This window comes from Eschrichtius robustus, chromosome 4 (genome assembly GCF_028021215.1).
Source record: "Eschrichtius robustus isolate mEscRob2 chromosome 4, mEscRob2.pri, whole genome shotgun sequence".
Taxonomy (NCBI): domain Eukaryota; kingdom Metazoa; phylum Chordata; class Mammalia; order Artiodactyla; family Eschrichtiidae; genus Eschrichtius; species Eschrichtius robustus.
The window spans coordinates 58,471,027-58,484,921 of NC_090827.1; the positions used below are offsets into that span (position 1 = coordinate 58,471,027).

General features: G+C 33.4%; 1 protein-coding gene across 5 annotated transcripts in view; it reads left to right on the forward strand.

Annotated features, from left to right (window-relative positions):
• Window positions 1–13,895, forward strand: part of CNOT6L (CCR4-NOT transcription complex subunit 6 like) — a 119,180-nt gene that overhangs the window by 67,227 nt on the left and 38,058 nt on the right. For all 5 annotated transcript variants that reach the window (XM_068542790.1, XM_068542789.1, XM_068542786.1 and 2 more), the window contains one exon: window positions 8,738–8,827. In XM_068542790.1, the coding sequence (XP_068398891.1) occupies window positions 8,738–8,827 (90 nt within the window). The remainder of the gene's footprint in view (window positions 1–8,737; window positions 8,828–13,895) is intronic.

The following is a 13,895-nucleotide window of genomic DNA, read 5'->3' on the forward strand; positions in this document are numbered from 1 at the left end:
TTCAGTAGGAATCTGTTGTTTTCCTATCTTAGATTTTATAGATTTTGGCTCTTTATTAGTTCCTTCCTTTTGGTTTCTTTGGGGGTGTATTTGCTCTTCTTTTTTTAGATTCTTAATATGGAGGTTAGGTCACTGATTTTAGATTTTTCTTTTCTAATATAAGCATTTGATGCTATAAATTTTCCTCTAAACACTGATTTAGTTGTATCAAAGTACTTGGGGATTTTCCAGATGTCTGTCTGTTGTCGATTTCTAGTTTTGTTATGGTCGGATAGTATGCTTTGTGTGATTTCATTTCATTTAAATATGTTATAGTTTGTTTCCTGGCCCAAAGTATGGTCTCTCTTGGTGAATATTCATGTGTACTCGAAAAGAATGTATATCTTCTTGTGTTTGAGTAGAGTATTATATAGATATCAGTTAGTTGTTTGACAGTGTTGTTAGGGTCTTCTTCATTTTTATTGATTTTCTGTCTACTTTTTATATTGGTGACTGGTAGAGGAGTATTAAAGTCTCAAATACCATCTTGCAACTCTTTAGAGATATTATTCTACTGTATTGTTACTGTTACTGTACTGTATTCTGTTGTTGTTAATGAATTTTGTTGGCATTCTCATATTTTTTTCTTTAGAAGTAATTGATCCTTTTTCCCTATCTGGTTTTTTTTTTTTTTTTTTTTTTTTGATTTCTCAAAAGTTTTAATAAATAAATGTGCTTTAGAGTCCAAGAAGGAAAAAGAATAAAAATAGTTTCCAAAACCACAACCTTAGTTCTTTTCTTCTTTTTTTTTTTTTTTTTCTCACACACACACACTGTATTTTATTTTTACAAGGGATAAATAGACTGACACCAAGTATTGTACATGGATGACCACAACAAAAGCAACAATGATTGCAATTACCAAACATGAAACACACTCATACTATGTCATAATATTGACATTCAGTCCAGTAATCCTCCACTGTAACAGCTCCTTTACTTTGCAGTGAAAATTGATTTGTATATTCTTTGCCTCTGAGTCCTTGTGGGATTTTTTTTTTTTAAATTCAGACAGAAAGTCACAAAAATTATACTCATCCTCATCAGTTCACTCAGTCCCATGTAATTAATTTTTTTTTTTTCATCTTGATCTTTTGTTAGCACTTTTATGAGTTCATCAGTTTTTCATTAGAGTTCTGAAAATGCTTATTCATTCAGTTCAGCAGTACAGTCAGTTACCAGAAACCTGTACTTGTCAGAGTCTTTTCCATGAATTTCTTGAAGATGAAACCCTTTTATAGGAACATATTTGCAAAATCATCAGAGTACACCCAGAACTGTCTGTAAATGACAAAAGACTTAAAAATGACCACGGTTAAAGATTTGACGAAAGTTCATAATAATGCAGTTGACAAGAAAATTAGTTATTTCTGAGATATACATTTTAAAGTAATAACTAGGATTATTACTTATAACATTATACCAGAACATATAAGATTTGTAGAAATTTCATGTAATGTCTGAAACATTTATATTAACATATTTCCATACATATTTCCATACAAATACAAATATAAGATTTTTAGAAATTTCATGTAATGTCTGAAACATTTATATTAACATATTTCCATACAAATAACCCAATGAAAGTTTAGTATTAGTTGTTTGTTTTTTTATACTGCAGGTTCTTATTAGGCATCAATTTTATACACATCACTGTATACATGTCAATCCCAATCGCCCAATTCAGCACACCACCATCCCCACCTCACCGCAGTTTTCCCCCCTTGGTGTCCATATGTCCATTCTCTACATCTGTGTCTCAACTTCTGCCCTGCAAACTGGCTCATCTGTACCATTTTTCTAGGTTCCACATACATGCATTAATATACAATATTTGTTTTTCTCTTTCTGACTTACTTCACTCTGTATGACAGTCTCTAGATCCATCCACGTCTCAACAAATGACTCAATTTCGTTCCTTTTTATGGCTGAGTAATATTCCATTGTATATATGTACCACTTCTTCTTTATCCATTCGTCTGCTGATGGGCATTTAGGTTGCTTCCATGACCTGGCTATTGGAAATAGTGCTGCAATGAACATTCGGGTGCATGTGTCTTTTTGAATTATGGTTTTCTCTGGGTATATGCCCAGTAGTGGGATTGCTGGGTCATATGGTAATTCTATTTTTAGTTTTTTAAGGAACCTCCATATTGTTCTCCATAGTGGCTGTATCAATTTACATTCCCACCAACAGTGCAAGAGGGTTCCCTTTTCTCCACACCCTCTCCAGCATTTGTTGTTTGTAGATTTTCTGATGATGCCCATTCTAACAGGAGTGAGGTGATACCTCATTGTAGTTTTGATTTGCATTTCTCTAATCATTAGTGATGTTGAGCATCTTTTCATGTGCTTCGTGGCCGTCTGTATGTCTTCTTTGGAGAAATGTCTATTTAGGTCTTCTGCCCATTTTTGGATTGGGGTGTTTGTTTCTTTGATATTGAGCTGAATGAGCTGTTTATATATTTTGGAGATTAATCCTTTGTCCGTTGATTCATTTGCAAATATTTTCTCCCATTCTGAGGGTTGTCTTTTCGTCTTGTTTATGGTTTCCTTTGCTGTGCAAAAGCTTTGAAGTTTCATTAGGTCCCACTTGTTTATTTTTGTTTTTATTTCCATTACTCTAGGAGGTGGATCAAAAAAGATCTTGCTGTGATTTATGTCAAAGAGTGTTCTTCCTATGTTTTCCTCTAAGAGTTTTATAGTGTCCAGTCTTATATTTAGGTCTCTAATCCATTTTGAGTTTATTTTTGTGTATGGTGTTAGGGAGTATTCTAATTTCATTCTTTTACATGTAGCTGTCCAGTTTTCCCAGCACCACTTATTGAAGAGGCTGTCTTTTCTCCATTGTATATCTTTGCCTCCTTTGTCATAGATTAGTTGACCATAGGTGCGTGGGTTAATCTCTGGGCTTTCTATCTTGTTCCATTGATCTATGTTTCTGTTTTTGTGCCAGTACCATATTGTCTTGATTACTGTAGCTTTGTAGTATAGTCTGAAGTCAGGGAGTCTGATTCCTCCAGCTCCGTTTTTTTGCCTCAAGACTGCTTTGGCTATTCGGGGTCTTTTGTGTCTCCATACAAATTTTAAGATGATTTGTTCTAGCTCCGTAAAAAATGCCATTGGTAATTTGATAAGGATTGCATTGAATCTGTAGATTGCTTTGGGTAGTATACTCATTTTCACAATGTTGATTCTTCCAATCCAAGAACATGGTATATCTCTCCATCTGTTGGTATCATCTTTAATTTCTTTCATCAGTGTCTTATAGTTTTCTGCATACAGGTCTTTTGTCTCCCTAGGTAGGTTTATTCCTAGGTATTTTATTCTTTTTGTTGCAGTGGTAAATGGGAGTGTTTCCATAATTTCTCTTTCAGATTTTTCATCATTAGTGTATAGGAATGCAAGAGATTTCTGTGCATTAATTTTGTATCCTGCAACTTTACCATATTCATTAATTAGCTCTAGCAGTTTTCTGGTGGCAGTTTTAGGATTCTCTATGTATAGTATCATGTCATCCGCAAACAGTGACAGTTTTACTTCTTCTTTTCCAACTTGTATTCCTTTTATTTCTTTTTCTTCTCTGATTGCCGTGGCTAGGACTTCCAGAACTATGTTGAATAATAGTGGTGAGAGTGGACATCCTTGTCTCGTTCCTGATCTTAGAGGAAATGCTTTCAGTTTTTCACCATTGAGAATGATGTTTGCTGTGGGTTTGTCATATATGGCCTTTATTATGTTGAGGTAGGTTCCCTCTATGCCCACTTTCTGGAGAGTTTTTATCAGAAATCGGTGTTGAATTTTGTCAAAAGCTTTTTCTGCCTCTATTGAGATGATCATATGGTTTTTCTTCTTCAATTTGTTAATATGGTGTATCACATTGATTGATTTGCGTATATTGAAGAATCCTTGCATCCCTGGGATAAATCCCACTTGATCGTGGTGTATGATCCTTTTAATGTGTTGTTGGATTCTGTTTGCTAGTATTTTGTTGAGGATTTTTGCATCTATATTCATCAGTGATATTGGTCTGTAATTTTCTTTTTTTGTAGTGTCTTTGTCTGGTTTTGGTATCAGGGTGATGGTGGCCTCATAGAATGAGTTTGGGAGTGTTCCTTCCTCTGCAATTTTTTGGAAGAGTTTGAGAAGGATGGGTGTTAGCTCTTCTCTAAATGTTTGATAGAATTCACCTGTGAAGCCATCTGGTCCTGGACTTTTGTTTGTTGGAAGATTTTTAATCACAGTTTCAATTTCATTACTTGTGATTGGTCTGTTCATATTTTCTATTTCTTCCTGATTCAGTCTTGGAAGGTTATACCTTTCTAAGAATTTGTCCATTTCTTCCAGGTTGTCCATTTTATTGGCATAAAGTTGCTTGTAGTAGTCTCTTAGGATGCTTTGTATTTCTGCGGTGTCTGTTGTAACTTCTCCTTTTTCATTTCTGATTTTATTGATTTGAGTCCTCTCCCTCTTTTTCTTGATGAGTCTGGCTAATGGCTTATCAATTTTGTTTATCTTCTCAAAGAACCAACTTTTAGTTTTATTGATCTTTGCTATTGTTTTCTTTGTTTCTATTTCATTTATTTCTGCTCTGATCTTTATGATTTCTTTCCTTCTGCTAACTTTGGGTTTTGTTTGTTCTTCTTTCTCTAGTTTCTTTAGGTGTAAGGTTAGATTGTTTACTTGAGATTTTTCTTGTTTCTTTATGTAGGCTTGTATAGCTATAAACTTCCCTCTTAGAACCGCTTTTGCTGCATCCCATAGGTTTTGGGTCGTCGTGTTTTCATTGTCATTTGTCTCTAGGTAGTTTTTTATTTCCTCTTTGATTTCTTCAGTGATCTCTTGGTTATTTAGTAACGTATTGTTTAGCCTCCATGTGTTTGTCCTTTTTACGTTTTTTTCCCTGTAATTCATTTCTAATCTCATAGCGTTGTGGTCAGAAAAGATGCTTGATATGATTTCAATTTTCTTAAATTTACTGAGGCTTGATTTGTGACCCAAGATGTGATCTATCCTGGAGAATGTTCCGTGCGCACTTGAGAAGAACGTGTAATCTGCTGTTTTTGGATGGAATGTTCTATATATATCAATTAAATCTATGTGGTCTATTGTGTCATTTAAAGCTTCTGTTTCCTTATTTATTTTCATTTTGGATGATCTGTCCATTGGTGTAAGTGAAGTGTTAAAGTCCCCCACTATTATTGTGTTACTGTCGATTTCCTCTTTTATAGCTGTTAGCAGTTGCCTTATGTATTGAGGTGCTCCTATGTTGGGTGCATATATATTTATAATTGTTATATCTTCTTCTTGGATTGATCCCTGGATCATTATGTAGTGTCCTTCCTTGTCTCTTATAACATTCTTTATTTTAAAGTCTATTTTATCTGATATGAGTATAGCTACTCCAGCTTTCTTTTGATTTCCATTTGCATGGAATATCTTTTTGCATCCCCTCACTTTCAGTCTGTATGTGTCCCTAGGTCTAAAGTGGGTCTCTTGTAGACAGCATATATATGGGTCTTGTTTTTGTATCCATTCAGCCAGTCTATGTCTTTTGGTTGGGGCATTTAATCCATTCACGTTTAAGGTAATTATCGCTATGTATGTTCCTATGACCATTTTCTTAATTGTTTTGGGTTTGTTTTTGTAGGTCCTTTTCTTCTCTTGTGTTTCCCACTTAGAGAAGTTCCTTTAGCATTTGTTGTAGAGCTGGTTTGGTGGTGCTGAATTCTCTTAGCTTTTGCTTGTCTGTAAAGCTTTTGATTTCTCCATCAAATCTAAATGAGATCCTTGCTGGGTAGAGTAATCTTGGTTGTAGGTTCTTCCCTTTCATCACTTTAAGTATATCATGCCACTCCCTTCTGGCTTGTAGAGTTTCTGCTGAGAAATCAGCTGTTAACCTTATGGGAGTTCCCTTGTATGTTATTTGTCGTTTTTCCCTTGCTGCTTTCAATAATTTTTCTTTGTCTTTAATTTTTGCCACTTTGATTACTATGTGTCTCGGCGTGTTTCTCCTTGGGTTTATTCTGTATGGGACTCTCTGCGCTTCCTGGACTTGGGTGGCTATTTCCTTTCCCATGTTAGGGAAGTTTTCGACTATAATCTCTTCAAATATTTTCTCTGGTCCTTTCTCTCTCTCTTCTCCTTCTGGGACCCCTATAATGCGAATGTTGTTGCGTTTAATGTTGTCCCAGAGGTCTCTTAGGCTGTCTTCATTTCTTTTCATTCTTTTTTCTTTAGTCTGTTCCGCAGCAGTGAATTCCACCATTCTGTCTTCCAGGTCACTTATCCGTTCTTCTGCCTCAGTTATTCTGCTATTGATTCCTTCTAGTGTAGTTTTCATTTCAGTTATTGTATTGGTCATCTCTGTTTGTTTGTTCTTTAATTCTTCTAGGTCTTTGTTAATCATTTCTTGCATCTTCTCGATCTTTGCCTCCATTCTTATTCCGAGGTCCTGGATCGTCTTCACTATCATTATTCTGAATTCTTTTTCTGGAAGGTTGCCTATCTCCACTTCATTTAGTTGTTTTTCTGGGGTTTTTTCTTGTTCCTTCATCTGGTACATAGCCCTCTGCCTTTTCATCTTGTCTATCTTTCTGTAACTGTGGTTCCCTATCTGGTTTTAAAGTCTTGTATTTGCCATTGGCATTCTCTAGTTTGCAGTACAACGTAAAATGAAAGTTTTCGTAAACTTCTTTGTATATATTGTGCTTCTTGTATAAGTTTATTCAATTTTTTAGAAGTTAGCTTTTGAAAGTTTGCAGCCTTTTTCTTTTTGAATATTGCCTGTCTCATTTCTCCTCTTTCTCTAATCTCCTTCTGGCTAGGAGTTAGAATGTGTTTACTGTTTATTCCATCTGTGTGTCAGAATCTAAAATTTCCTCTCATGTCCTTGTTTTTGTCACTTCTGTTATCCTTGGGTTTTCCCAGAGACTCTTTAACTAGGGTCTGAGGCTTGCAGTTCTTGAGCTCTAACCCTCTGTTACATAGGAGCTCTGTTGATGTGATAAAGTGTGAAGGAGAAGAAGAGTCCTCTAGTCCTATGATTAGGTCTCAGTCTTTTGGTGAGTCTGAGTTGGGTATCCTCCCTCCCCACACGCTAGAGGGGGCTGGAGTGGGATAAGAGAAATATTGGGTTGGTTAGGCTTTGGTAAAACCCCACTTGGTTATACTCTGGTAAAATGGTTTCCCTTGTGGGCAGAATTGGTTAAGGAGAACATTACTTTCCCTCTCCCCTAACAGAAGCACAAGGGTTTTTTTTTCCAGTCTTTATAGTGAGAACCCAGTAGGACCCCGGGGAGTAAAATGCAGCAAAGTATAGGGCCCTGCTTGTGTTCAGGATAGCAGTTTGCCCTGTGACCTCAGTTGTGGAGGTGAGAGTGACAACTTCCAGTCTCTTTACATGTCGGACCAGAAACCAAATTACTGTTCTCTCTTTCTAGAGTTCCAGTTCAACGTATATTAAGATTTCTTGTTCTAACTCCCATATTTTTATTGTCTCATATTTTACATTTTCTTGATGCTCAGTGATGCATTCTGGGTAATTTCTTTGAATATGGTTTTCCTGTTCACTTATTTTATTTTCAGCTGTATGTCATCTACTGCCTAGGTTTTTTCCCCTAGTACTTTACTGAGTTATAATTACATACAGTAAAATACCCAAGTACTTAAGTATGCTGCTTGACTAATTTTGACAAACGTAACTGCCTAACTCAAGATGTAGAACATTTCCATCAACCCAGGAAGTTTCTTTTTCCCACTTTCAAGTCAGTTGGAAGCTGCTAACCAGATTTTCACCATAGTTGTACTATTTTACACTTTCACCAGCAACTTCTGAGAGTTCCAGGTACTTCACATTCTTTCTAACCACTTCGTTGGTCATTGCGTTTTAATTTTAGCTATTCTGATTGGTGTGTGTTATATTGAAGATTTTGTTTTAATAGTTAGAAACTTCATTTCTGAAAGTTCTACAATTTTTATTTTCTCAAATCTGTTTGCTAGACTATTTTTGCATGCTTGTCTTAATAAATACCGCCTTTATTTCTTAAAAGAATATATAGACTGTTAACAGTAGTTAGTTTTTTGAAAGTTGATATATCTGTACTCTCAGTATTCAGATAACCCCTGATCACTGTCATAAAAAAAATTCTTATTTCCCTCTACATTTCATTAACTCATCTTGGTAATGATAGGTTTTCTTTTCACTTGAAATACCTTCCTTTTCTCCATGTGTAGTATAAATATTCTAACTAGGAAGACCCTCCTTTTTTATGATATCACTCGTTCTTTCTCATACAAGGCTGTTTTTCTTTCAGTTAGAGTATTATCTTCAAAGATAAATGTAGAACCTATGGGTTACTTAAGGGTGCCAAGTTTTGATATTACTTCAGAACTGACCAAGATTAATATCTGTATGTGTGTGTGTGTATGTATGTATGTATATATGTGATTTTGACACACCCAAATTATAGGTATACAGTATAAACTGAAATCTGGAAAGAAATAATTCTTTTGAAGTTTTTCTTTATGACTTTATCAACAAAGAGTATTTAATTCTATGATTTCTTTAAATTTATGTAACAGATTAAGTACAGTAAACTTCACTTTAGAAAATTAGTATTTTGTTTTATAGTGTACATTTGTTTTGTCTTCCAATTGTAACTCTTACAGATTTTATTTTTCTCTTCGTCTTTAGGCAATCCTTTATCACAGGATATTCTCAATTTATACCAGGACCCAGATGGAACCCGAAAGCTACTGAACTTCATGCTTGACAATCTTGCAGGTAAATATTAAACTCTACAGATATTACCGTTAGCTAATAGATCACATGTTGCTTAAGAGCTTCTGACCATTTATTTTTTAGTTGTTGTTATTATTATTTTTAAAAATTTTTATTGTAGGCATCTGACCATTTTTTTATAACTGCTTATAGGATTGAAGTTTCTGGCGTTAGTATATTCCATGGTAGTGGGACATTCTTCTTTTCACATACTGAGTGCTTTATGTTAGGATCATTAGTTACATCGTCTTGTTGAATCTTTTTAGGAACATAGGAGGTAGGAATTTTTACTGGCATTATACAGATGCAAATTCTGAGATTCAGAGAATAAAGTATTACCTAAGTACACAGCTGATTAATGCCAGAGCTGTGAACTCAAGATTGTCTTGCTCTTAATCACAAAGATACATAGTTATCAATTGTTTGAATTTGATGCAGAATGTTTGGAACCCACACATTGTGCACATTTTTCATGAATGAAATGACTTGTTTGATTCACTACACATCTGTGGAAATTTTGAAAGCAAGATTTTAATTAAGAACACCAGATTTATCTGATCAAAATAGTGATATTCTAGATGAAAAATTTTTAATGTAAGAAAGCTATTAAGTATTTGACTTAAAACTTTTTTGTTTGTTTAAACACTCAAAATACATTTAAAAGAATGGAGATGCTACTAAATTCAGATATTTTTCTTGGAATAATGCCTTTCTAAAACACAGAATCTTGAAACAGAGCTAGAGAAATCTAGATCCCAGCATAGAGGCCATCATCACAATATTTTGGCTGTTCTCTTTTTAATTGTATCATAGAAGACACCCACCTACATACAAAATTTAAAAAAAATCGTAAGATTTACAATAAGGTGAAGTCAAATTAATGTTATTTAAAAGTTTTTTGGTTGATTGATGAGAGAGAGATAACAAACTTATTAGAGAAGTCCTTTTAGTAAGAAATTAAGAATATGTGGCTGTTAAGTTGTATACAAAGCATGTGTATGTTATTTCCTTGTTGTTTAAAAATTAAGTATCTCTTGTCTCTATGGATATAGCCTGTTGACCCAGCCATATGGCATGTGTGGTGTGTGTGTGTAATTTTTAAGGAGTTTTTCACGTGTTTTAGATATAAGCTGTTTGTTGATACATATGTTGCAAATACCTCTTCTGGTGCTCTTGTTGCTTTTTCACTCTCTTAATTTGTCTCTTGATGAATAGAAAAAATTTAACATACTCTGCTTTATTGATCTTTCTAGTGTGGTACTGCTTGTGTGTTCTCTTTAAGAATTTTTCTCTACCTCAAGCTCATGAATGTATTCTCCTATGTTAGTATCGAAAAACTCCATTTTTTACTTGCAACACTTAGAGCTATAGTCTTCCCAGAATTGATGTTTGTGTAACACAGGAGTCAGTTTTTCCATGTGTGTATTAAATTAACCCTTAGCCATTTATTGAAAAGACTGTCCTTTCATTACTGTTTTTTTGTGCCATCTTTGTCATGAATCATCAATGTTTGTATGGTATTTCTAGATTCTCTATTTTTTGTTCTCTTCCACTAGTCTTTATGGCAGTATAACGTTGTTGTTAATTATGGCAGTTTTATAAAATGTTTTGAGATACAGTAGAGTAAGTCTTCCCTCTTGATTTGATTATAAAGTCTTGGCTAGTTTTGGCCCCATGCTTCTTTTGCCTTGTATTTTCATTAAAATTGCTAGAAACAGCTTTTCAAATTTCTTCCCTCCCCCAAGTGTAGGGATTTTGATTGGGGATACAGTTGACTCTTGAACAACACAGGTTTGAACTGCACGGGTCCACTTATATGCACATTTTTTTTTTCAATGAACAGTACTATAGGATCCACGTTTGGTTGAATCTGTGGTGTGGAACCGTGGATATGAAGGGCTGACTGTAAGGTTATATGCAAATTTTTGACTGTACAGGAGTCAGGGCCCCTAACCCCCATATTGTTCAAGGGTCAACTGTAGACTGCTTTGGAAAGAATTGACATGTTTACAACACTGGGTTTTCTAATCTAACAGTGTAGAATATTCTTTTATTTATTGTGCCTTCTCTAATTTATCTCATTATTTAGTTTTAGGTTTCTGTGTATTGGTCTTGTGCATTTTTTATTACATTTATTCTAGGTATTGACTTTTTTGATGCTTTTATAGTCTTTTTGAAAATAAATAGTATCTTAATGGATATTGCTGATTTGTTTAGTGCAGTTGAGTTTTGTATACTTCTTGGTATTCCCACCTTGCTGAACACTTGCTAAATATGTGTTCAACCACTTTGCTCAATTCTTTTTAATCCTAATGCATTTTAATGTCAATTTATGCAATCATATCATCTGTAAATTCTACTTTTAATATTATTTTTCTAATTCTTATATCTGTTACTCTTTTTCTTTATTGCACTTGCTAAGACCACCAGTAAACTGCTAACTAAAAGTGGTGATAATGGGAATCATTGTCTAATTTCATAATTTATTAGCTTTTAATAATTTATGATTAAGTATGATGTTCACTGTAGTTTTTATATTGATAGTTTAAACAGATTAAGGATTTTCTTCTATTCCTAGTTTGCTAAGAGAGTCTGTTATTTTTTAATATGAATAAATGTTGAGTTTTATCAAATGCTTTTTTTCTATTAAGATGAGTATAAAATTTTTGTCCTTTATTCTGTTAATTTGGTAATTGCATTGATGGTTTTTCGTATTACCACCTTTGTATTCCTGGAATAAGCCCAAGTAACTTGTAATATATTATTATTCTTTTTATATATCCCTGTTTCTGTTTGCTGATATTTTACTTAGGATTTTTTGCATGTGTATTTGAGTGAGACTGGCCAGTAATTTTTCTTGTCAAGTTTTGATATAAAGGTTATGTTGGCCTCATTAAAGTTTTGGGGGATTATTTCCTCATTTTCTGCTATTTAGAAGAGTTTATTTAAGATTGGTATTCTTTCTTTCTTAAATATTTGGTAGAATACATCTGAGCCTGGGGTTCCTTTGTAGGCAGTTTCAATTACTGATTTAATTTCTTTAATAACTATAATACTCGTCTGATTTTCCATTTCTCTTTTTATCAGTTTCTGAAAGTTTTTTTTTGTTAATTTGAATATTTTATCTCATTTTTCAAATTTATTGGCATACAGTTGTTCAGAATATCTTTTTATGAGGTTTTAATGTCCATTTTAATGTATTGTGATGTCTCTTTTCCATTCCAGATACTAGTTGTTTGTGTTGCCTCTATTTATTTCATGAATAGTCTTGTCCAGGGATTTATCAATATTTTCTTTGAAGAAAAGAACCAATTTTTAGCTTTTTTGGTCATCTCTATCATACTTTTTTTTCACTATCAGTAATTTCTTATCTTTATTTTTTCCTTCTGCTTTCTTTGGGTTTCATTTGCTGTTTTCTTTCTAACTTCTTATAACACCTAAATCTTTCACTTTTAGACTTTTTTTTCTCTGATGTATTCATTAATAAATCTCCCTCTAAACATGACTTTTAGCTGTATCCTGCAAGTTCTAATTTGTATGATTTTCATTATCATTCAGTTCAGCATATTTTCTCCAAGCTCTCATTTCTTCTTTGACTGATGAGTCATTTAGAAGTTTATTTTTTTATTTTTAGGGGAGTTTTTCTAGTTTTCTTTGTCACTGATTCCTAGCTTAATTCCACTGTGGTCAAAGAACATACTCTGATTTAAATTCTAAAAATATGTTATATATTAGCCAGCTCATGCTTAATTACTTTTTATAAATGTTAAATATGTACTTAAAAAGAATGTACATTCTATAGTTGTTTGGTACAGCATCCTATGTATATTAAAGTTTGCTAATTTGAATGTGTTATATATACTTAATGATTACTTTGTTTTTATTCATTACTAATAGAGCTGTGTTAAAATCTCCCACTTTGATTATAGATTTGTTTATTTCTTCTTGTAGTTCTTACAACTTTTCATTACATATATTGAGGATATATTTTCATGTGTTCCATCTTTCTGGTTATTTGAAACTTTTATCATTATGCTGTTCTTATTACTTTCATATTAATATAGCTACATGAAAAAAATACAGCTGCATGAGTTCTCTTTTGGTTAGAATTTGCACTGTATATCTTTTTCTGTTTTTTCTATGTTAAACCTTTCTGTATCCCTATATCGTAGTAGTTTCTTCGGTCTTCTTACTTCAGGTTTATTTTGTTCTTTTTCTTGTTTGAAGTAACAATTTAGATTGTCGATTTGAAATCTTTCCTCATTTTCAATGTAAGGATGTAGCACTATACACTATAATTTCCCTCTCAGAACTACTTTAGCTGCATTCCATACATTTTGATATGTTGTATTTTCATTTTCATTCTGTCCAGTGTATTTTAAAAAAAATTTCCTCTGAGTCTTCATCTTTGACTCATGGATTATTTAGAAGTATGTTACTTAATTTCCTGTTGTCTGTTACTAACTTTTTTTTTTTTTTTTGGAAGAGTTTGAGAAGGATAGGTGTTAGCTCTTCTCTAAATGTTTGATAGAATTCACCTGTGAAGCCATCTGGTCCTGGACTTTTGTTTTTTGGAAGATTTTTAATCACAGTTTCAATTTCATTACTTGTGATTGGTCTGTTCATATTTTCTGTTTCTTCCTGGTTCAGTCTTGGAAGGTTATACCTTTCTAAGAATTTGTCCATTTCTTCCAGGTTGTCCATTTTATTGGCATAAAGTTACCTGTAGTAGTCTCTTAGGATGCTTTGTATTTCTGCAGTGTCTGTTGTAACTTCTCCTTTTTCATTTCTGATTTTATTGATTTGAGTCCTCTCCCTCTTTTTCTTGATGAGTCTGGCTAATGGCTTATCAATTTTGTTTATCTTCTCAAAGAACCAGCTTTTAGTTTTATTGATCTTTGCTATTGTTTTCTTTGTTTCTATTTCATTTATTTCTGTTCTGATCTTTATGATTTCTTTCCTTCTGCTAACTTTGGGTTTTGTTTGTTCTTCTTTCCCTAGTTTCTTTAGGTGTAAGGCTAGATTGTTTACTTGAGATTTTTCTTGTTTCTTGAGGTAGGCTTGTATAGCT